Below are 24,154 nucleotides of genomic sequence, written 5' to 3'. Positions count from 1 at the left end.
ATTGCAAATGGTATCACAGTATTACAGCTTAATACCAAATATTTAAATTTTCATTTGGTGAGGATTTATTATTCTATTAGCTTATATTTTCAGCTGCAGTATCTACCTGTGCTGTTTGCTGATATGCCTAAAGATGGCTTTGCGAGTGGTGACACTTGAGCTATTACCATCTACAGTCATTATCTTTATTAATTGCCAAGCTGATTACTTGGGAAAGATTACTCGGGAAAGATTACTCGGAAAAGATTACTCCTTAAACATGCAGCTTAAAATCAATTAAATTAAAATGTATATTAAATGCCCTACAATGACATTCTTCTGACATTGATAGACGTTTTATGGCCCAAATATGCCTGAAAGTCTACTTCAACAAAGAAGCAAAAACTGACAAAATGAAAATAAAAATATCAAAAGATTCTTCTCTTTTACTAAAAGTTTTTCTCTTATAAGCTGTTCACTTTTCAAATGCCCTGTGCAAAGAAGAAAGTTCATAAACTTTTGGCAGAACTATTGGATATTTCCCAGTAGCTATGCTACTCATTATTATTAAAAAATTGAAAAAAGTAGACTGAAAAAGTAAAGTACCACCATCAAGACATTAACATCCTTCACAGTACATGCTTGACAGATGCACAAAATATTTTAAGGACCAGGCAGATGGGGCTTTCAAGCTTAAAGTAGGAAAGAATGAAAAAACAACAACCGAAATAAAGTGAAAATTACAGTGTGTGTAGAGGAGACACTTTTATCAGAAGACTTCTCAATACAACACAAATTCAATCAACATAATTAATATCACTAAAGGTCACAAACCTGACTTTAAATGTAGCAGCAATTAGTTAGATGTGAGCTAACTTTGGTAACTCACAATAAAAATCAAAATCTCAATATTGGAAGAGTCAGATGAAATTTGTTGCCTGGCATAAATACATAAGAAGGTTCATCCAGTCTAAAATCTTTTCTCAGGAGATGCATCCCCTACTTCAACTGTTCCTCTCTACAACCTGTTCCTATTGAGTTAAATCTAGTTTAAAATTCAGGGGAAAAAATGGTGGGTAAGACAATTATTGTTCTGTCAAAATAGGAAATTGCAGGGTGATCTGAGCAGAGAAAAGAACCCAGCTTCTTTCAAGTCACATAACAGATGGGTAAGACTTTGAGAGTCAAGGACCACATGCTGATTTTTATCTCCTGAATGTAAAGCAACAAAGGGAGGAACTGCTTGCATTGTTGCATGTGGTATTGTTACCTTCCTTTATTGTATATTTTTGCCACTTATACCCTTCAGTACTAGTCAACTGTCATCCAATGCATTTTACCAATACAGCATACTGCAAAACTAAGCCTTTAATAGCTTTTTAGATTGGTCAAGTCACTGAAAACTATTTTGTTTTAAAAAGAAGACAGTTAGTAATGAAGTGCAAAAAATACAAAAATAACTTTTCTCATGAACACATGGATGCCATTTTAATGGGCACTACTACCATGAAGAAAAAGTTCTCCTTTGAGATTTTCAACAGAGAAAGTTAAATGAAATAATTTTCTTCCCCAAAAATAAAGCAAAAAAAAAAAAAGGAAAAAAATAAAACGAAATTTGGTATTGAGTGATTATATACTTGTAGAGACTTACTTGAGACAAAGCAGCATCTCGTTGTTCTATTACTGCATTCATTTCCTCAGCTATTATTTTCTTTTTACGTTCTTTGGTCCTATGTATTCGGTTCAGAATTATAGCTCCATTCTTCAGTATATCTATCCCCGTGTCTGCATTGTTTATTCTGTTCAGTAAGTCCTGTAATGTCTACCAACAGCATTATATGTTAGTCAGACATGAAGTTTTAATATATTTTATTTAATATAGGGTTTTAATTAATAGGCACATGTGAATTGTAAATTGACTGAGTGAAGTTATTGAATTTTCATATTGCAGCAAAGATGTACATTATTAGTGTGTCAATTCTTCTTTTTCCCACATCTTAGTTCTTGAAACCCACTCAATTGAACTTAAGCCTCTAAGATATAAGACTGACATCAAGAAATCTCCTCAGAGAATGGCTTACCATGTCATTTTCTTCAGGGTTAATATTTTCTAGCCTAGAAAAAAGGGACACAGAAAGCCTGATCAGTAGCATTTCCTTAGTGCAGCAAAATGAGTTCGCTTTTTAAATCTTTAGAACCTCAAGTAATTTCATTCTACTAGTCTTTAGAGTCAACCATGACACTGAACATATTAAAGTGCCACCTGCTCGACTCCATCTTTCAATAATGCTCCATATCTTCAGCACTGACTTCAGACTGTTAAGTTATTAATGTTTACTGCTATATATGACTACAAGGATCAATTGTTCATATGTGCTTAGATGAAGAAAGTTCCCCAGTGATAGAAATGACTGATGCTCTTATTTTATTTATTTCTGGGCTTACAACTTTTACCTGATGTATTTTTGTTGTTTTTACTGCACCCCAAATGTAACAGAACATGACTTCTGTGCAGATTTTATTTTCATTTTTAAGTGATTTTTTTTGCACGTCTCTCTTTCAAAATGAGGAAAAAAACCCAGTTAAAGTTTCCTTAAAAATATTTTGATTTTATATCTTGCATAAAATAGGAAGCTAAGGCAATTCTCTGCAAGGCCCTTATTTAATTCTGAAACAAACCCGCCTGCACTTTCCTCCCTTTCTATTTCAACAGAACATATATTGACCTGTCAAATACAAAGATGATACGAGGAATTTAGTCATACAGCATTGAACACTGGCTGTGCAAAAGCATTAAGTGATAGCACAAAAATCTAATAAATGGGTTAGTACACATTTTATTTTACCTAAGGTTAGTTAAATGGACAGAGATTTCTTTTCTGGAAAAATGAGCATATGAAAGTTACATTACCACTCCATTGCTACTTACTTAATGGTGACCTATAGTAAAAGTAGGTCTGCCAGTATCCTATGATATTTTAAAAGACAGGTATATTAAACATTTTCTAAACAGCAATATTTTTTCAACAGTGCTGAGACAGGCACTGCTCTGAAGCCATGATTTTAGCTAGCAAACATCATAGAACACTTGACAGCACACTAGCACCTCTTCCTTTAAAGCATTAGTTTTACCGAATAACAGTACATAAGGCATAGTAAATCAACCAGTAGAGAAATTAATTCTTTAAATAAAAAAGAAATATTTCAGAATGTACTATCAGCGTACAACAGCTGGTAAATTTATACAGCATTCACAAGCAGCAACTACTCCAACATACTCAGTCAGCAACAGAACTAAACAAAATAAAGTAAAAGCTAACCTTTGATGGGTTTGACTTGTATTCATAAAGTAATACAAATCACAAAATAAGAAACATAATACATTCCAAATTCTCAGAACTGGCTCCTTGTAGAGTTCCTGCTTTACCTTTTTAGATTGCTCTAAGTGCCACTTCACGTGGGACTTAAAAATGGATCTCCAGCTAGTTTGTATTCACAATGAAAGGAACAGTATTTGTCAAAGTAAATTGGCAGGACTGACCTGGCTTCTCCAGAGGACTTCTACCCTGCTAAAGTGTGGGTCAACAAAATCACCCAGCCGACCAACAGGCTGGGTAAGCAAGACATATTAGGGAGAAAAGGGAGTGGGAAAAAGAACATGAACTTCTGCCATATGCATACCTTCAGCATACTACTGCCACAAGGGATCTGTCTGTAGGTATACAAACACCTCCTTAGGAGACAGTATTTTTAAAAAAGTAGTGTCCAGAGCTGTGCATTTGCCCTGCTGCCTCTCCCTGTACTGTGCACAGACAATGAGTGAAAACCTCATGATTTTAAAGAGCAGTAACCAAGGATTCCTTCTCCCCCCATTTCTAAACACATTCCGCTAATGTTACCCCTAGGGCCAACAGGGCTGAAAGAATTTTGATTGTTACAGTTAAATAATGACAACAGAATTGCTCCAGCTGCTAATTTAAAGAAAGCATTAAAGCACTTGATAAAGGTTGGCAGGCTGTTCAATATTGCCCTCTTGTAAAGTTCTCTGATTGGAATAAGTCCAAAGCAGATGGAAGGAGTGACCTGTGCTCTAAAACTTGATGAGTGTGGCACAAATAGCCAATGTTCTTTAAACAAAAACAAACCTCTATGTGCTCCACGTCTGAGACAGAAAACTTGACCTTTTGAACAACCACCATAGGGAAGAAAGAAAATATTAAGGGTGGTAGTTAGAAAAGAAAGTTGGTGTTCTCCACAGGGAAATCTCCTATGCCAATTCTGAGACTGGGAATAGAATCAGGGTAGCAGACCCCCCTATAAAGCATCAGAAAAACACCCAAGTGGATGACAGCCACAACAATTGCTATTCTGTAAATGATAGCAATAAAATGTAGCAGCTTGGCTCCAAGCTATCAGTCAAGGAAGTTACTGACCCTCTCCTGGGAGCAAGTACTATTTTTGCCATTATCAGTGTATCCAATGCCTTCTGCAATGACATGCTTTTCAGGAAGGTACTACACATGTTCTCTGAGAAATGGAATTTCTTCTCTTTTCTCATAGTTTTGCTTACAATGAAGTCACTTTTCCAGTACATGAGTGAAGCAGACAGAAGTGACTGAAGGGAAAACAAGTGAGGGTGTTTCTGAGGGATTCATGTGTGTCAAGAACTGCCACCCATTTGTCTATGGATTCCACTGCAGAAAAAGCAGCAATACACCAGAAACACAAAAGTCATTGACTAGGTTTGTTGGCCAGAATAATTAATTTTCTACAGGACTTGAGTGCTTTAAGCTTAAAGAACTTGAGTTTATGCTAACACTTCATACACAGTTTTAACTGATGTTTGGAGCCATACAAAACTTACTTTATTCTTGGAACATACAAGATTAGAAGACTGACAGAAAAACTGGAGACTCAAGTAAGGCTTACAATCATGATGCCTTTCATGGGAATTTAAAGCACATCTGTAATTTCCTCAGAGACTGCTGTTTAAGGCAAGTTTTCAGATGCACATACACCTATAATGGGCTCTATGAAGATGTTTATCAAATTGTCCACTAATTCTTGTGAGTATGGAATCTCCTAATCCTGCTGCTGAGTCATACTTACTGTGACAGTGAGGTTACGACAAACTTTAGAAATTTATAAATTTTAGTAATGGTGCACAATCTATGTATAGATTATTGAAATTAGTTAAGATGACATTCTCTGGCCCTACCTATAAAAATACCCAAAAGAAGACTGATTTTCTGCCTTAAAGAGGAGTGTTTTTAGTAGAATCTATTATTTAAAACATAATTGTCTGCCATGTAGTTAAGTAACAACTGCACCTATTCAGTCTCCTACCATGAAAAACTTGTTTGCTTTGTATTTCTCATGGCAGAAAAATAAGAAAATTTCTCAGCCACTCTAGACTTTGGGGGAGCACCCTCTGGAGGACTAACACAGACAATAACCCAGATGATCACAACTCAGATGGAGAAGGATTACATGGAGGGGCAAACTTCAAAGCTGTCTATATCCCAAAGAGAGAAAAGAACCATTCCTGATCTTTCTCTTCCGACTTGACAGTTTTGTTTAACATGAGATTGCCTATTTCTTTTGTGTTAACACGGTGTACACAAAACTCTATGAACTATTAATTGTATCCTTATGGCCTTGCAAACTGCTTCTCACCAAAGATAAGAAGAAAAACCTATATATTTTTACTACGTCACTCACATCATTAGTAGATGGAAGGAAATGCCTGGGAGCTTAAAGGCTTGATTGATTTCCTATATGTTGCAACTTTTGACTGACATTTTATTTCTCTGTGTCAAAAGATCCCTATAAGATGTCACATACATCCCTCGATAAACCAATACCAAAGCTTTTGATTATATTTTTAATTTTTGTGATCAAAATTATTCACCTTGCTCTCAATCTCCAGAGAAAAATACAGTCATACAGGATGGCGAACAAATTAACCAATGACACAGTAAGACCAGCCCTGGTCTATGTCATCACAGAGAATTTTGTGCTAAGTTTTCCTATAACCACAGTTGAGCAGTTTATGACGGTCATAGACTGACACAACAGCCTTTTGCATAGGGCAGGAAATGCATACTTACTCTTTGAGAGACTGTTCTAAACGCTGGACTCGTAGAAATGCTTCATCTCTCTCTTCATTGGCTAACCTGAGCCTTGCCATGACAGCCTCATCACGTTCCCGCTGAGCAGAATAAACTTCTTCCACCAGAGCTGCAAAAGTATGTTCAACAAACAAGTTTGACATTGATTGCTAAAATCAATACGTTAAAGAATAAAATAAAGCTATGTGTTTTCAAATTCATCCCTGTAAAATCTAACAGGGCAAGAAAGTGATTTGCTGGGCATTCTGAATACTTGCTTAATGGAAAAGTAATTTTAAAGTTCAGAATAACATGAGACATTAGTAGGTTTCTTCTAGGACATTAGGTTTTTTCTAGGACATATAGTTAAAAGTAATGATCCATTAAAGCAACTACCATCAGATTGCTACTATCAGGGTGGCTCACAGATATTTAATATTACAAATACTAGTACTTTCATAATCTGTCTGTGGTATCACAAGAGTGGCACAGCTGGCATCTCTCTTTCTATGCCAAGCCTTTACTTTACTGGGTAATATACTGTTATATTATCTGTTATGGCATACATGGACCTGGGAGCATTAGGTACCAATAAACTAAGATTTACTGTCTATCCTTGGGAACAAACTAACACCTTCAAGTCATTCTTCATCCTGAGCTTACATTTTCTCCCTGCCTCTCCCCTGTCAATATGTCTAACACCATCTCTGGCACACTGCCAGAATCCTTACCTCGACCCTGCCTTCACTAAAATCTTTATTCATACTTTCATCATTTCCATCTGCAATACTGCAAATCTTTTCTCACACTTATCATAAAACCCTGTACTTGCAATGTCTAGGGACTTTTAGGATGCCATAATAAGTAAGATCGCTGTCACTCAGAGAGAGGACTATATCCTCTCTCATTGTCACAGGCACCTCCAAAAAAGTCAGTTGAGGTCTGTAGGTTCCAGAATTTTCTCTATACTCCCCTTTTGTCAATCCGGGGTTTAGCCACAGTGTCCTAAGATCATATTACGGTCTCTTTCAAATTTTGGCATTTATTTCTCAAGAACTTTCTGTATTAAGCCATTGCAGCTGGGCTTCCTTACTCTCTTCAGAACTCTGTTCCTCTCCAAACCACTGCTTAAATCATTAAACATCTCAAAGAAAGGCTTCCTCCCTCTTCACTTCAGCTTAGAGCTTTTATCCCTCCATTCTTACCTCAATTGCCATTAACTTTTTTGCCTTTATTTGTTATTTTACTCTTACTTCACCTTTTTACATTATTGTAGAAAAATTAATAGTGTGATACAACAAAACATTTTATTGCTCTTCACAGAATGAAACAACAGGATCACAGTAGCACATTTCAGTAGCAGCTATATTGTTGGCACAAAGTACACTTTATCAGTACCAAAAAAACCCCAAAACTCCCAAGCTGACTGAAATACAAGAAGAGAAAAATTTCTATAAATTCATAAGCAGCTCAGATAACCAGGGATGCAAGATGAGCAAGAAGATGAACAGAAAAAGAATCTGGAGAGATGAATTAGAAAGCTGTTCAAGGTAGAAAAGCAATCCTCTTTTCCTCAAGATGGGGGGAAAAGTGTCACTGAGGAGTAAGGAAGCATTTTTTGCAAGTCTAGCAAAAGGTTGCAGGCTAACAGAAGATTAGAGAAAAGCAGATAGGGAAAGACTTAAGTGTTACGTCTGAAAGTGCAGTCCGTCCCCTCACAAAAATCTGCAGAAGAACTGCAAGCCCATTCATCAGGCCGGAGCTGTAAGAAGTTCTGTCCCAACAACAACAACAAAAGACATTCAGCATCAGAAGCACACAAAATCTAACAAACACTGACTTAATTATCTTCTATTGAGTGGTGTTTTTTTTTTTTTAAGATCTATTTCGGCTGTTTGCAGCAAGAATGTTTTGCTCGATGTGGAATGGAAAAGCCAAGACATGAGTAAGGCAGCTGCAAAACTGCATGCACACAGGTTGGTAGCCAGCAATAAGTTTGGAGCACTTGTAGAGAGTAAGTCCGATATCTACAAAGGTAGGCAGCTCAGCAAGAATAAAAACAAACTGTATGAGGTAGGCTATGCATTTCAGCTCACCAGATCTCCACTTTGGTTGCTGAGATCTGTGATGGCAGGGAAACTAGTGCCTCAGCATTGACTGCTCAAGTAAACTACAATACAACTGCTATGTCCTCACTGGATGTGGAATACACAAGCAGTTTGATTATATATGGTAATTATTACCTATCAATACCTTAATATTTTTGTTTACTATAGTTTTTCCAGCAAATTATGTCAGTTTATCTAGCATAATGACAGACACTTCACAGAGAACTCTTTCCATAAAGCTGCAAGTGGAAACACTATGCAATTTCCATAATGAAAACAATTGCTGAAATGAATAGAAAGTTGTCTAAAATAACTGAAGATTTGGAACTTATTACTGTTCTGAGGTTAATTACTTTCCAGATTAGTTAACTTCTTTCTGGTCTCTTCAAGTGCACCCCTCCTTCTGTCAGATCTCAAAACATCCTCACCTCAGCAGGAAAAATCACAATTTGCTCACTCCTGCAATGGATCTTGAACATACAAGTACACTTAGAGTGAGTGTTTTTTGGCATATCTAATTTCCTCTCTGTGTAATTATAACCAGTGGTAATAATGACCATACAAGCTTTTAAAAACCAGATTATTGCTTATTAGTCCTTAAACCAAAGTAATGTATATAAAACAGTATGAAAGCATTCAGAAAAAGAGATTTTTTAAGTCACTTAAGCATCCTGCTTATCTGAAAGCTTACCATCTCTGATAGCAGCCCACGAGCTAACTGCCTTGAACAGCGAACCCTTCCCCCACCCAAAGGTATATTACAAAACACTGTCTGTTAACTATTATCTATGGAAAAGTGACTTAAATTGAGCAACTCTTTCTTGTTGTTTTCTTATCCTTCCACTAAATGTTTTCATTGGAGTAAATATCCCAGTGATAAGATCCACCACCTAAATTAAAAAAAAATATATAGTCTCTCCATATCAATTACAAGCGTTTGGCTTTTGCTTCTATTTCTTAAAATTAATATTGTAAGTCAATTGTTTAATATTAAAACAGATTATGGAAAGTGTAGAAAATCATGTAAGATGCCTGCATCTAAGTCATAAAGTATATACTTAGCTACATGGTATTTTTAATATCACATAGCAATACTGACACTGACCAAAAGAAATTACTTATTTAGAAAACACTTGAAGTCCTTATCTAACTCATTTTAATGGTCTACAGAAAGCTAACTCACCTGATTTCTTTACCAGCCAAAACTTCTTCTGAATTTAGGTTAGACATTTTTGCTATCCAATGCCTACACAATTTTTACTCTTATTTAATATTTTACGAATTCTTTTTTCCTATTATATGGAATTTCCTATTATATGGAATATAACAGTTACACACTTGCAGGTAGCCAAAGTATGACGTTGTTAACAATAACATTCACTATTCAGATTGAGCTATGGATGAGTTACAAGTAGCAGTTCAGGATCATAAGGACCACAGCATTCTTCACGGAAATGAATACATATTTAGGTTTCAATGCAGTAGCAAACCAAAACATTTTGCATCTTATCTAGGAAAACATGTGATGTATAAGTTGTCCACTTAAAAACTATGAGGGAGAGTGGCAGGAAATTCATCTATACTAAAAAGAGTAAAGAATATCCAGATTATCATCCCTATGCTTCTTAAAAATGCCAGGCAAAAACTGATTGAGAGTTAACATGTCAGGCTCCTAAGTTCAATTCAAGATATGGCATATCCAGCAAAATACTAGCTCCATACTGGCACACTAACTTGATGCCTGATCCAATGAAAAAAGAGATCTAGCTACTGAGTCAACAACTGCTCTGGTTGACACCATAAGGTTTTTCTTGGAGACACCTTCCAGCGGCACATCAACCAATCTTACCCTGTCTGTCTTGAGGCCTGACCAAGAAGAAACACAAATTCTTATAGAACTCATGTTTCAAGCAAGAAAATGACACACAAAACCGAAGCATGAATAGTCTAGTATTAAGCTAAAATGAACTGTCTAATTTACTAATTCATACACATATAATTACATTAAAGAGTTAAAATATTTAAATTCCAGAGTGCTAAGTTATGAAAAAAGGATTATTTTACAATGCTTAAAGATATTGTAATATATACAAATATAGCACTATTATTTAGTTGCATAAACTTTATTTGTTTTGGAAGAATTCAATAATATCTTTCTCCTTGTAACTAAAATCTGCATCCTCTAAAAGAGCTCTTTATTTTAAAAGAATCATTATGCTAAACTCATCAATTCTAAAACATTTTTAGTTTTTAGTAAAGAAAACAATTGTAAACAGAGAGCTTTTGTAAGGTAGATAGCTATTACAAAGTTCACTCAGAAAATCAATATAGCATTTTAGCTGGAATTTGCTCATTAAACACCCACAGCTCTAATGCAAATTATGATGGAATGAATAAAGCAAATACATATGCTTCTTTCTTTTTATTAAATGTAAAATCTACTGTTAATTGCATCTGGTATGTCATATAAACTTTTCTCCTTAACTATTAAATGGAAGCTTTTACAAAAGTCATTAGAGATTCTCTTTCTTTGACTTGTATAAATTTCAATATTTGTTCAGTAAAGGTTCACAGCAGTTAAATTACATTAACAAATATTATTAGCTACTATGTAAGCCAACTAAGTAAAATACTTATATTGCAGGTAAAACAAATCAATGGGTGTTTACAATAATATTTGGATATGTCCATTTTTAAACAAGCTTATCAAATATCATGTAATTCTTAGTCAAATGAGAGAGACTCAAAGTAGATTTTTTTATCCCAAATACTCAAATTTGTTTAGTAAGCTAATTGTTTTCTAATATGGGCAAAAGTAAATATGAAGAAGATGAACCATACCAAGTATGAGTTTACTGAGTCAAAGCAGTGTACATATTTTCTTAGTTGAACCTGATTCTTTTGGCAAACTTATCTCCTATACTTTTTAAACTACCTTTAAAACACAGCAGTACTAAGAAGGTGTGCTGGAAATCATTCTAGTTTAAACAGTGGTTCATGATTTTCCAAACAACAGAACTTTAGGGGAAGTAAGGGAAGTACGACTCCCAGGGTAAAAGTCTGTTTGCTTATTTCCTAGAGGTCATCTGTGTAAATAAAATAAACTGAGTGAGAGAGGCAAAAGAAGAAAATGTTGGGACTTAAAAAAATCAATGGCAGCAGAAATCACTTCACATAACTCATCAAAAAAGTAAAATCAGAATACAGTACAGAGCTTACAAAGAAAAGATGAGATCACTATCCACATTGCTACCATAACTCAGAAGATACAGTAAATACTATAACACTACAACAATTGTGTTTCAAGGTAAGTCAGAAATAATAACAATATTTTGGAGTTTGCAAGGTGTTTGTTATCAGATGTGATGAAATACTGCTTTTGGAACTGGACGATACGAAAAGTGATCCAAGAAATAGTGAAATTAAAATTTTATTAATTGTTTTTGCAACAAGCAGTAGTTACAGCAACCAGTTACTTCCAAGAAAAAGACATGGTGAGAAAGTATTTTTGTTAATAAGAATGTATTGTTGCAGAAGGTCAGGGTTTTGCAGTTTAAGATTTAGTATTCAAGATCAGTGGTTGCGGAACAATAAGTGACTTAGGATTTTCTTTGGCATTGATTCTGATACATTCGAAGTAATTTTACTAGTTCCTCGCACCATTACAGCAACATGAAATACAAATGAGATTATACGCTTTTACAAAAAAGGCTCTGAGCATCTTAAATATTCATGAATTGACTGAAATAATAATAAATAATGGCTCAAAAAAATGTCAATACATTATTTCACTTGTTCCATGAAGGTATACAGCCCTAAGACAGGAGTGAATATTGAAATCATGCAAAAAAAAAAAAAAAAAGAAAGAATATTTTCTGTTTTCTGCCTTTTGGAAACGTATATTATTCTGAAGGAATGAAAGAACTTGCTTGGCCAAGTCATACTTAGAATTCAAGATTCCTGTAATGAGCTGCTTGTTTATCCTGCTCAGTTGCTTCCATGAAAAAACTGTCAGCTGAAATTTATCCTGCAGAGAGGTTTAACTGAAGCTTTTTAGGGATTTTTGTTTTGTTTTCACTTTGGATTTCTGGGTAGCAGCTACGTGAATATGAGGAATTAGAAAATTATATTGGGAAAAGGGGTGCAATGACTACATGCCTTTTCATTTTCATCAGTCTTCCCATTCCTGTCCACCATTGCTGGATCTCTGTCTGTCTAATCACAAGAAGACTTGGAAACTATTCTTGCCATTTCCAGATGGGCAACTATTTAACCATTAATTTTATTTAACCTTATAGTTATATGCTTGTTCTCCTTACAGAAATACAAACATGAATGTACTTGTTATCCACTCAAATTAGAAATCAAAATTCTCTGAGACTTCCTTCCACTAGATTTAATTACTTGCTCACAATTCTTAAATAAGTCAATCTTATCATAGCCAAATAAAAAAAAAATACTGCATTGCAATGAAAACCTTTAGAATGTGTTATTAATTGGTCTCTGCACATACACGTTACAAAATGCAGATAATCCCTAGAAATGTTCAAATCCTAAGGCCCTTACACAGTTCTCATTCAGGTTAATGGCAAACTATCAGGAGCTCCAGGGCTGATTGTCAACTTAAAAATAGTTCTCTTATGAAACAGACAACTTAAGTTCCCAGCTCTCTTTTTGAGAGCTACCATTCATTTACTTTCAGTTATGACCTGTAACTAAAAAATAAAAGCAAAATATTGATAAGAAGATGATAGAACTACTTGAGAGTTTTCACTGGTTTGTACCTGGAGTTATACACTAAAAGTCATTTACTCCTAAATGTGACTTTATAGATAAAGCAATCTGAACAAATACTGATAGAACACAGTGACTTCTTTATTGCTTTGTGTTTGTTGTGTGTATTTAGTGCACAGCATTCATCTGCTCCTACATTTCCAATGCTATAAACAGTGTTCTTAATAAAAGGCTAAAGTTGCTTAGTGGCAACTCTGCATAGGGTTTTCTTTGTGTGCTCAGATCCCAACTCAATTAAAAAAAATAAAGTGGGAAAGAATAGGAAAAAGCATTATACACAGACCTCAAAGCAGTTCTCGTGAAAGCCAATCCCTGTACAATACTTAAGCCTCTGCTTCTAATACACTAAGCACAGATGACTTCAAAATTCAAACCATAATGCTGTTAAACTTTTTCTTCAGTGAATAATTACTGATGCTTGAATATTTACTTTAAGGGGGAAAATACAAACAGTGCATGAAAGTTTGCAAATTATAATTTGTCATGTTAAAGAAAAGTTTTGTAATACCCCAAGAAGCAGGTTACTTGCAGACCTTTTTATTCCTGAATAAATCCCAATTCTTTATGCTCATCTAGCACTGTTGTGGGAAAGAGAGAAGGGCCAGACTAATCATAGAAATATGCAGAAGATACTGGCTTGCTTTTTACATACAAGCTCCACCCATAAATAGTTTAGTAATTGGCATCTTGATCTATGCCAGCCCATCGTATATTGTACTTGAAAGAGCTGCATGCAACTTTTTGACAATCAACAATTCTGACAACTGGAAGGTAAAATTCCAGTGTTTCAAATTAAACTGTTAAAAACTAAGCCAAGAATTTCTCAGTCTCAATGCCCCCACCTTGGGGATTTTTTCTGTCCTTTAGATGGATTGTCTACCTTCCCATATAGAGGATACAAATCCTACAGCTGTTTTCAAAACTGTGATATTTATCAGGAAATATTTGAAAAAATATTCAGGAAGTAGTATTCCATAATGAAGCATTAATAGGACAAACCCCCCTAAGAATGATATAGACTATATATATAAAGAAATTTTGTCTAGAAAACTGGGTTAGGGAAGTATATGAATTACCTACTTAAACTGTAAAATATCATTCACATTTAGGTTTATAAACACAAGAGTTGGGAACTACTGAGTTCTTTTGGCTAAAACCCAATATTGGCCTTATTTCAGTTTAATTGGAAGAGGATCTTGAATTCATCTTCTCCATGAGATATCAGGAACCTGGATTTCTGTTTGTACCAAAGGTTAATAAGAAATGTGTCTGCAAAAGTCAAACAGCATTAAATACCAAAAACTGATTATTATTCTGGAGGAGTTGTTCTGTCATTCATAATCTCTCCATGCTCCAACCTTCCACAGCTAATCTTTAATGGATGACATGCAGGAAAGAAAAATAACATCTAAAAAGGGACTTTAAAGTGAGCTTTGAAGAAATGGAAAATACTTTGCTTCTGTGCTGGAAGTTATTGCCACCCAAAGTTTATTACTGGTAAGATTACTTATTTCCTCTTACTTTATGGGATATTAAATCATAGAATCATAGAATCATAGAATCATAGAATAGGTAGGGTTGGAAGAGACCTCCAAGATCATCAAGTCCAACCCCTGATCCAACTCCAATTACTATATCATGGCACTAAGGGCCACGTCCAATCTCTTTTTAAAAACCTCCAGGGATGGTGAATCCACCACCTCTCTGGGTAGGCCGTTCCAATGTCTGATAACCCTCTCTGTAAAGAATTTTTTCCTAACATCTAACCTAAACCTCCCCTGGCAGAGCTTGAGCCCATGTCCCCTTGTCCTATTGTTGGTTGCCCGGGAGAAGAGACCAACCCCCGCCTGGCTATAACCTCCCTTCAGGTAGTTGAAGAGAGTGATGAGGTCGCCTCTAAGCCTTCTCTTCTCCAGACTAAACAACCCCAGCTCCCTCAGCCTCTCCTCATAGGACTTGTGCTCAAGTCCCTTCACCAGCCTCGTTGCTCTTTTCTGGACCCGCTCCAGCACCTCAATGTCCTTCCTGAACTGAGGGGCCCAGAGCTGAACACAATACTCAAGGTGTGGCCTCACCAATGCAGAGTACAGGGGAAGGATCACTTCCCTGCTCCTGCTGGCCACACTGTTCCTGATGCAGGCCAGGATGCCATTGGCCTTCTTGGCTACCTGAGCACACTGCTGGCTCATGTTCAGCCTCCTGTCGATCAGCACCCCCAAGTCCCTTTCTGCCTGGCTGCTCTCCAGCCACTCTGTCCCCAGCCTGTAGCGCTGCAGGGGGTTGTTGTGGCCAAAGTGCAGGACCCGGCACTTGGCCTTGTTGAACTTCATTTCATTGGAGTTTGCCCATCTCTCCAGTCTATCCAGATCCCTCTGCAGAGCCCTCCTGCCTTCCGGCAGGTCGACACTCCCTCCCAACTTGGTGTCATCTGCAAATTTGCTGATGATGGACTCAATCCCCTCATCTAAATCATCGATAAAGATGTTAAAAAGGACTGGGCCCAGCACTGACCCCTGGGGGACACCACTGGTGACCGGCTTCCAACTGGATGCAGCTCCGTTCACCAGCACTCTCTGGGCCCGGCCCTCGAGCCAGTTCCTGACCCAGCAGAGAGTGCCCCTGTCCAAGCCGTGGGCTGCCAGCTTTTCCAGGAGTATGCTATGGGAGACAGTGTCAAAGGCTTTGCTGAAGTCCAGATAGACCACATCCACAGCCTTTCCCTCGTCCACCAGGTGGGTCACCTGATCGTAAAAGGAGATCAGGTTGGTCAAACAGGATCTGCCCCTCCTAAACCCGTGTTGGCTGGGTCTGATCCCTTGTCCATCCTGTAGCTGCTGTGTGATTTCACACAGGATAATCTGCTCCATAACTCTGCCAGGCACCGAGGTCAGGCTGACAGGCCTGTAGTTACCCGGGTCAGCCTTGCAGCCTTTTTTATGGATTGGGGTGATATTTGCCAACTTCCAGTCATAAGGGACCTCCCCAGTGAGCCAGGATTGTTGGAAGATGGTGGAGAGCGGCTTGGCAAGCTCTTCTGCCAGCTCCCTCATTACCCTAGGATGGATCCCGTCTGGTCCCATAGACTTGTGAGGATCCAGATGACTCAGTAAGTCACTAACTATTTCCTCCTGGAATACAAGGGGACTATTTGGTTTCCTATCTCTGTCTACCAGCTCCAGAGGCCAGTTGCCTTGAGGGCCACCTGTCCTACTGGTAAAAACTGAGGCAAAGTAGGTGTTAAGTACCTCAGCCTTCTCCTCATCTTTATTAACTATGTTTCCCTCCAAGTCCCTCAAAGAATGGAGGTTTTCTTTGCCTCTCCTTTTGTTATTAATGTATTTATAGAAGGACTTTTTATTATCCCTAACAGAAGTGGCTAATTTAACTTCAAATTGTGCTTTTGTATCCCTGATTTTCTTTCTGCAATCAAATTAACTCTCAGGTAATAGCCACTTGGATATTTGTTTTTACTTTCTATTAAAACTATTGCATATGCATATTCAGTAATTATTTTTTGAGTCAATTTAGGAAACTTCAAATAATGTTCATGAACTTTTCCATACCATAATCAAGAATTCCAAAATACTACAAATGCAAATGCACAACATTTTCATAAAAACAGACCTGAAATAGGGAATTCATTGTAGGTATATTGCCATAGTTTCCAAGAGGTTGAAAGCTGTATAACATATACCACTATATTAGAAGTACTGTTTTCCCCTTTTTCCACACTGTATTTCCTATCATTACCCTGGTCTTTCAGAGAGCATCTCCAGAATGCTAATACAGTTTTCAGGCACTAAATGTAGTGTGCAACATCTAACAGGGCTGGACTCAATCCTCCTGATATGATGTTGATTTAAAAAAGTAATAAATTTTGGTAATATTCTTATTAGAAACTAGCACAAAAAAACCCCAACTCCACAGAATAGCCATTGCTACAGAAAGATTTAAGGATAAACATTTTTTTTTAATTATATTTTCATTTAGAATTATTCTTAGTCTCAATATATACTGTGACAGCAACAAAAATATGCAAGAGCTGAGGTTCTGATGCCAATTATATTATATCCTGCTGCAGTAATGGCAGGAGTTACTGTGAGAAGACCGGGGCTTTGATATTTTTTCCAGTCTAGAGAGGTTACCACTATGCTCTATAATTCTGCCTTACACTCAACCAGCTCTTTCCTCTAAAACTTCCCATATATCCCCTATTTCATTCTTCTGTTAGGAAAAAATGAAGTCACTTATTATGTCCATCCAAAGGGAGATCTATTCTCTCTTCTGGTTCTTTTGAAGACTGTCCTTTGCAATGCATCCATCTTTATCTTCCAGTCTGTCCTCAGAAGATGTATGCTCTTTCTCCCTTTGTCTTCCCATGGGGGGCACCCATTCCTTTTCTGTTCAACATATTAAAGTTCTGCAGTTCCCAAATTTCAAGATTTGTCTATTCTTCATACCCAGTTCATATGCGGTGTTCCCATTTTTCCTTACATTATCCTGGTCTCTGTTCTTTTACGATGTGCTCTTCCCTTGATTTTCCTGATGTTGCCTCTACTCCTATTCTTCTTGATGATGGGGAGTGAAACTAATGGTACGCTAATGGACATTGGCTTATAATGACACAAAATCCAGCAGAATAATAATGAAGAAACTGCAGGAATTTGTGGCAACTATGACCCCCAGAAACATTAGTATCCAATGCCTAGAAGTCTATAACCAAAACTGCAAATTCCCTAATTTTCTTTAGCCATAACTAGTTGACATAGAGATAAGGACCAAAGGAAGTTTTAAAATCCATTTTCCAGGCTAGCAAAATTTGAAAATAAACACCTTCTGAATATAATTTCTTTACTGCACAGAGTATTATACTTTCTCTTCCATCATCCAAATCTTCTGCTTTAATTCTACTTCCTCTTTCATGAAGCATTTCAAAAATTTACACTTTTTCTCTTCACTTCTTCCTCTAAACAAAGAAAAAATCATAAAGGGACAATCTTCAGATTATTTGTTTCTGAAGACTGCAGTAGCTTCATTTAAAAATGGCCTTTGTCTTCAGCTTTTCTGTTCTTTCCATGGGACTTGTTTAGGTAAAACCCATCAATTAGGGGGTTACATTTTAAAACAGAATTGTAATACTCCTCAAGGTAGATAACACTTTTATGGTGTACCTTTCTGATGTTCTTTACAATATAATTTTGTGGAGTCACTTACTTATCATAAAGTCAGTACTAAGTAATAATAAAAATGCAAACACCCATATTTACAAGCTTCACTCCACCATGTGTTATACATGGCAGTAATTAAACATTAACTAGTAACATGAAATCACAGCAGCATGTGTTCTCCCTTCCTCAAAGAACTTAACACAAGGGGAAAAGTTTTTCCTTAAACACAGTCTCTTCTTTATTAGGTTCTGCTTGTCCCATTAGAACTCTACCCAAGGTTTTTATGAGAGAGAGACACAAAGACCTCCACAAATTCGGTTTGGTTCACATCATTCCAGATTTCAAACCATTTATCTATACTTGGTAACATTCTTAGAACTGTAAGACAGGAAGCAAAAAAACTGTGAAATATTAACAACGCTTCCTTTTGGCAAACAGCTTAAGTAGTAAGGAGCCTCTTGCCCTCTCTCTCAGCATTTAAAGGATTTTATACTTCCTGTACTCATAAAAAGAGAAAAAAAAGGCTATTTTTTAAAGGTCATCCTTACTACACATTGTAGCTCTCTTTAAAATTTGGTTTATTCTTACTTTTAAAAAAGACTAAGTATGTTAAATTCTTATATCCATATTCATACCATACTATTTTGAAGAGAAAAATACGCTTAGGACATAATTAGAATGTTTGAACAGTAGTGTAGAAAAACAACAATTTACCAAAAAGTATTTCTACTGTATCCATAAAAGTGAAACCAAACATGTTTTTGTCACACCTTTCTTTCCAGGTTTTAATGAGCAATGAACACCTATATCAAAGAGAATCAAGTACAGAGGTAAAATACTGGGCAAATATCCAGGAACAAACACGAAACTTCAGATCCAGCCCAAACCATTTGCATTAGCCTTTGGCTGCTGGATGTAACAATGATAGAGAGTGTGGATTTTTTTTTCTTATGAAAATAAAGCAAGCAGTTATGTGAAATTGAATAAGAATAAAATTATGCCTGAATTTAATTTTTTTCCTAAGATGTCGATTAGATTTTCCTTTCCCTTCCCCCACCACAGAAAATCTAGGAACTGTCTCTTCTATCTATAATATTCACAGTATACTGTATTCTCAGGAGTTTGATATTAAGTGGAAAGTCAGCCATCTGTTTTTCAGTTAGAGGGTTTATAATCTGCTCTTTTTTCCCCAAGACAATTACTCCTCCCTTCAGTACCAACATTTTGGAGACAGGTATTAGTACTATTAATACATTATGAAGTGTGTAAGATCTATAAGAAAACAGTTTTACCAAGCTCACACTTTCTTTTTGAACAAATGATACAATGCATTTATAAAAGCACTCTCATTCATTTTCTTAAAACGCTTTCAGAAAAACCTTAGAGCATTTTTCATCCACTAGGTACACTGTATACACAGGCACTTCTCAATAATAAAAATACTCAGCTTCATTATGTCAGCAATACCTGAAAGCATAGAATACAAGCTGTCTCCATGCTTGTATGTCTCCCCAAAGAACAATTAACAACAAATATAAGCATGCATTCACTTTCAGCTATAAACTTAAAAACCTTTCCTTTTGAGAATTCATATATACTTCATTCACTGGAGACATACCATTATTTGACAAAAATTCATTACAACTACCAGAAGAGCAGATTTTTCAAGAACAGGTTTTTCAAGAACAGTGCAGGTCTCTAGTTGAGGTGAATGTGTGACTATCTCCATGCATGGGGAGGGGGTAGTATTGCTCTGAACGAGCTAAAACAATAAGTGGTATTTGAACTGCTGGTTGAAAGGTAGAGGCACTGGTAATCATTATTTCCCCTTGTTTGTTCAGGACCTTCCAACAAAACAAACAACCTTTTTGTGATTGGATTGACATGGTGTTAACAATGCATTTAATGCCCAAATCAGTATGAATACAGGTAAAGCTCCTACTAATACCAGTACCAGGATGTTAAAGCCACCTATTTTCTAAGCAACTCTAAACAGCCACATATAAAAAAAAAAGTCAAATCTTCCCTCCTTTAGCAAATAAAGCTAACGCTCACTAGGCCACGTCATATAGCAACCACAGGTACTGTAGGAGCCACACAGCCATCTGTTAAACACTTGCCTACTGTACCTGCAATCTTTTCTGCAATCTTAGCTTCTGTAGCTCTCTCTTGCAGTTCTAAGTCCAGTTTCATTGTCTTCAGCTCCTTGTCCTTTTCAGCTAGATTATCTTGAAGCTGAATTGAACAAATGCACAGTAAGATTCTTATCCGGCTGAAACAGCTCTTTTAACCACACCAAAATTGTAAATAATAATTTCTTACCCCCAAAATACAAACACTAAGCATTACAACAAAAGTTCAATTTATTATATTTATTTGTTCAAAGACCAAACATTAAAAATATATTAATTTTAACATCTGACCTATCTGTGAAACAAGTAGCACATTGCTACTTGTATTGCATGCTGTTGTTTTCACTTGGGATTCTCTTCTTCAGGTATCGGCAGCCTTCTTGCTAAGGAAGTTCAGAATTAGATGGAATATAATGCAGGTGGTGTCTGCATAAACAGCCCGTTTCCTACCAAGAGCACTGCCATCACAGCATGAAAAGACTGTGGTGTAAATGCATAATTTTTCGTGTTCATCATCAGATACAAAACTGGTATTCTTTCACATATTGAGGCCTTTCTTTTAAATGGGTATTCAGTAAATCTGTTCTTTGAGAGATATCTGAGCTTGCCATTAAATATTAAATGACACTTCATGGAAAGACTACAGACTGTTACGTTGTTTAGGTGCATACAACCACAATTAACTAGAAGCAATGCAGTGTTCAAGTAAGATGGAATTTTCTTCCTCTCAACAAAGAGAACTTATCAGGGCACATTCGTTATCTGGGCCACAGAAGCATCAGAAGCATGAGCTCCAGATTCTATTCATGAAGTCCTGGCTTTGTCTTTGGTCCTCCTTGGTTTTCATCCAGGGTGCAAGAACATATGTCACTGACTAAAAAAATCAGAGGGTAGGTTGAACGGGTTTTTTTAAATTCCAGAGAAATGGTTGTTAAACAGATACTAAGAATCCAAAATGTCAGGAAGTTAGTGATTAGTACTCTAAAATAAATAACAAAACTAAATCAGGAACAATTTAAAATGTATGTTTTGCAAGCCAACCATAAGAAAGCAAATACTGTGATCTGAATATTTCAATTGTACCTTTTTATTTTTGGCCCTCAGTGTGTCCAATTCTTTTAAAAGGAATGCAGTTTCTGTTTTTCCATCTAAATCTGCAGCATCCTTCCATGAGGGTATAAATTCAGGGAGCATTCTGTTAGCCTTTCTTTCTACAGTACTGTATTTAGGAAGGAAAAAAAAAAGGAAAGAAAAATAACCTCTAGATACTATTGCCCAGACATTATAAAACTCAAGCATTTTCCATGTTCAGGAGATGCTTCCATGACCAAGTTTAAATATAATTCATCATCATCTTAAACTGAAATGTTTTCTTTCCTCAAATGATTTTTTTCCTTTCTCCTTAGAAGAAAAAATTACAAATCACATTGATGGTACACCAAGACCAGAATCTACAATGCGAATCAACACTGACTCAGCATTTCCTGGGCTTTTCTATATCAAGATATTTTATCATATATTCTAATTTCAATCTATTTGGGGAAGGACATATTTTCTGCAATTTATATAGTATCTACTATAATGAGGTTTTGGCACATAGCTTTAGGATCCTCCATGTAACATACTTGCAGATGAGATGGTTTAACATGCTGACTGCTGTGGGAAGTTAATCTCAGTGTTGAAGACCAGCCTGATTGCCAGTGGGAGTGGCACTGATGAAGGGTAGGAGCAACAATCTTTGGCTGACTCTGTACTGGGCTGTACTCAAGCACTCGGGATTATATTTGGCTTTTAGTGCAGGATGCATTCCCTAATGGCATATGTCAGTCCCTAATGCAAAAAAAGGCAACAAGACAAATGAAAACGTACTGCAGATTGGGTTTGACCCAATAAAACACCACCAGTTCATAATAAAGATAACAAAAGCAGGTGTAGAATCTGCTAGACAGGTGAGAAATTAGTATATTTTTCAAAAGTATATAATAGGGCTTTGCAGCCTTGCTCCCATTTTCAAAAGCAACTCTGTCACTTTCAGTTTAGACCTGGTCTGCAGAATGCCTAAGTCACTCAAAACTGGTAGCATTTTCCCTAGGCAGCTAATTATACCTTGTATATTATGTCACATATAAAATGAGTACATATATTTCTCAAGACCGCAGTAGAGGGCCATTGCACAGTACAAAAAATAATGAGAAGAAATGACCAAAATTAATAACAGAATAATATGTTCAGAGTTTATATTAAACTTTTCAACCATATTTGCCTTTCTCCAGATTCCTGTCATAGACTGCTACAAGGTATCACATCTCCTCATATTCACTCTTCCAACTTCATCAGGACTTCACACTGCTTTATTCCTGCTTTCTACTCACTCATCACATTTAGGGTACACTGTGCTTGTTGTGTAAAGCCACAGATGCTACTAGACTTTTAGATCTGTTTTAATTCTCTTCAGGATGCATTTTCAAAATTCTCTGTAGAGAACACAATAGTTGAAATACCCACAGTGTGTGATATAAAGCATTGCAAATATCAAATTTTCTATGCAAGAGAATACAATAGTGAAAAAGCTGCATTCCACAAGGGAAGAAGGGCAGCTATGGTGAGTCTAAGTAAAAAGCTGACTTACTGACTCTTACGTGGGTAGCAAACTTCCCTATCTTTATCCAAAAATCCATATGTATTTTGTCTATAATTTGAATCTAGAAAAACTACATATAGGGATATTTCTTGGTTTTACCTTGATTCTTCAGGACCAGAACTATAATCATTTAGGACTCCTCCTCTTTGACTCTTTACTGGCAAATCTGAAGATTTTGGTGCTTCAGTTTCTGTCTGGATGAAAAATTCTGCGTTTTTTTGAGAATTCGGAAAAAACTGAAGTCCAACGCAAAAGTCTTCTTTTTTTTGTTCCAAGATGTGTGTTTCTAATTGGAAAGAGAAGCAAACACACTTTCTTATTTGGAAAATGAAGCAAAAATTTGAGATTTCTCATTCAAAAATGGCTTCCTATATTCATATTCTTATTTGTAGCAGAAGGAAACAAGAAATTTACTTTCAGATTCACAGCTTCTTCTTCCCACTCAGGAACAAGAGTTGTGTTACCGACAGCATGGATGTAGAAGTTACAAACTATTTCCTGGATTTTTCTCATGGAAACATGAGATTAATCACCATTTCCTAATATAACTCTTCCCCTTAAATGACTGCTTGAAATAATGCTGACTGTAGAAAAATATTTACCTATCTTTTGTAAAAATCAGCTCTACCATAGTAAGATATGATGAATTTCTGCTATAGAGAGAGAAATTTTCAGGTTATTGACTAGACTCTTACTTATAGTGAGGTCTCTTTCAAATCCATTTTGGCTACAAAAGGAATATCATCAAGCTGTAATTAGCAACAACAAATTTAAGGCCACATTATTCATTCCTGTACAGTGCAAGGCACAGGCTCATACAACTAAGGAACCTGAAGAATGCAAAACAGAAATTGTGCCAAAGGGGAAAAATATGACTAAAATGTTGAGAGTGATAGTTAGTTCTCTTAACCATGGCTACTAGATATTTTTACGACATTTCTGATATCAAGGTATTTAAATGAAAGAAAGATTTACATACCACAAATGTTCTTTCATAAAGTAAGAACAAGTAAGTTTTAATTATAGAATTATATTAAAAAATGAGAAGGAATCAGCCTAAAAAACCTGCAAATGGAAAAAAGGTGCATATATTCTTCATTTTTTCATTTAGATTTGTAGAGAACAAACACTGGAGCTTTTGCTTGTTTAATAAAGTTAGTGTTTCCAAACATTTTGGATAAATTATAGGGTATACATTCTCTTATCCATCTTATAACATCCT

The 24,154-nt window shown here is 36.1% G+C and overlaps 1 protein-coding gene across 9 annotated transcripts in view; it reads right to left on the bottom strand.

Moving 5' to 3' along the window:
* Nucleotides 1-24,154, bottom strand: part of MIPOL1 (mirror-image polydactyly 1) — a 195,361-nt gene that overhangs the window by 127,835 nt on the left and 43,372 nt on the right. For all 9 annotated transcript variants that reach the window (XM_027671033.1, XM_027671016.1, XM_027671025.1 and 6 more), the window contains 6 exons: nt 23,032-23,218; nt 21,375-21,510; nt 20,289-20,394; nt 6,090-6,219; nt 2,061-2,094; nt 1,631-1,801 (listed from right to left, as the gene is read on the bottom strand). In XM_027671033.1, the coding sequence (XP_027526834.1) occupies nt 1,631-1,801; nt 2,061-2,094; nt 6,090-6,219; nt 20,289-20,394; nt 21,375-21,510; nt 23,032-23,218 (764 nt within the window). The remainder of the gene's footprint in view (nt 1-1,630; nt 1,802-2,060; nt 2,095-6,089; nt 6,220-20,288; nt 20,395-21,374; nt 21,511-23,031; nt 23,219-24,154) is intronic.

The sequence above is a fragment of the Neopelma chrysocephalum genome, unplaced genomic scaffold (genome assembly GCF_003984885.1).
Source record: "Neopelma chrysocephalum unplaced genomic scaffold, ASM398488v2 Primary Assembly neopelma1_24, whole genome shotgun sequence".
Classification (NCBI taxonomy): Eukaryota; Metazoa; Chordata; class Aves; order Passeriformes; family Pipridae; genus Neopelma; species Neopelma chrysocephalum.
Note: the sequence above shows the minus strand (reverse complement) of the source record. Positions and strands in the feature narration are given on the sequence as shown.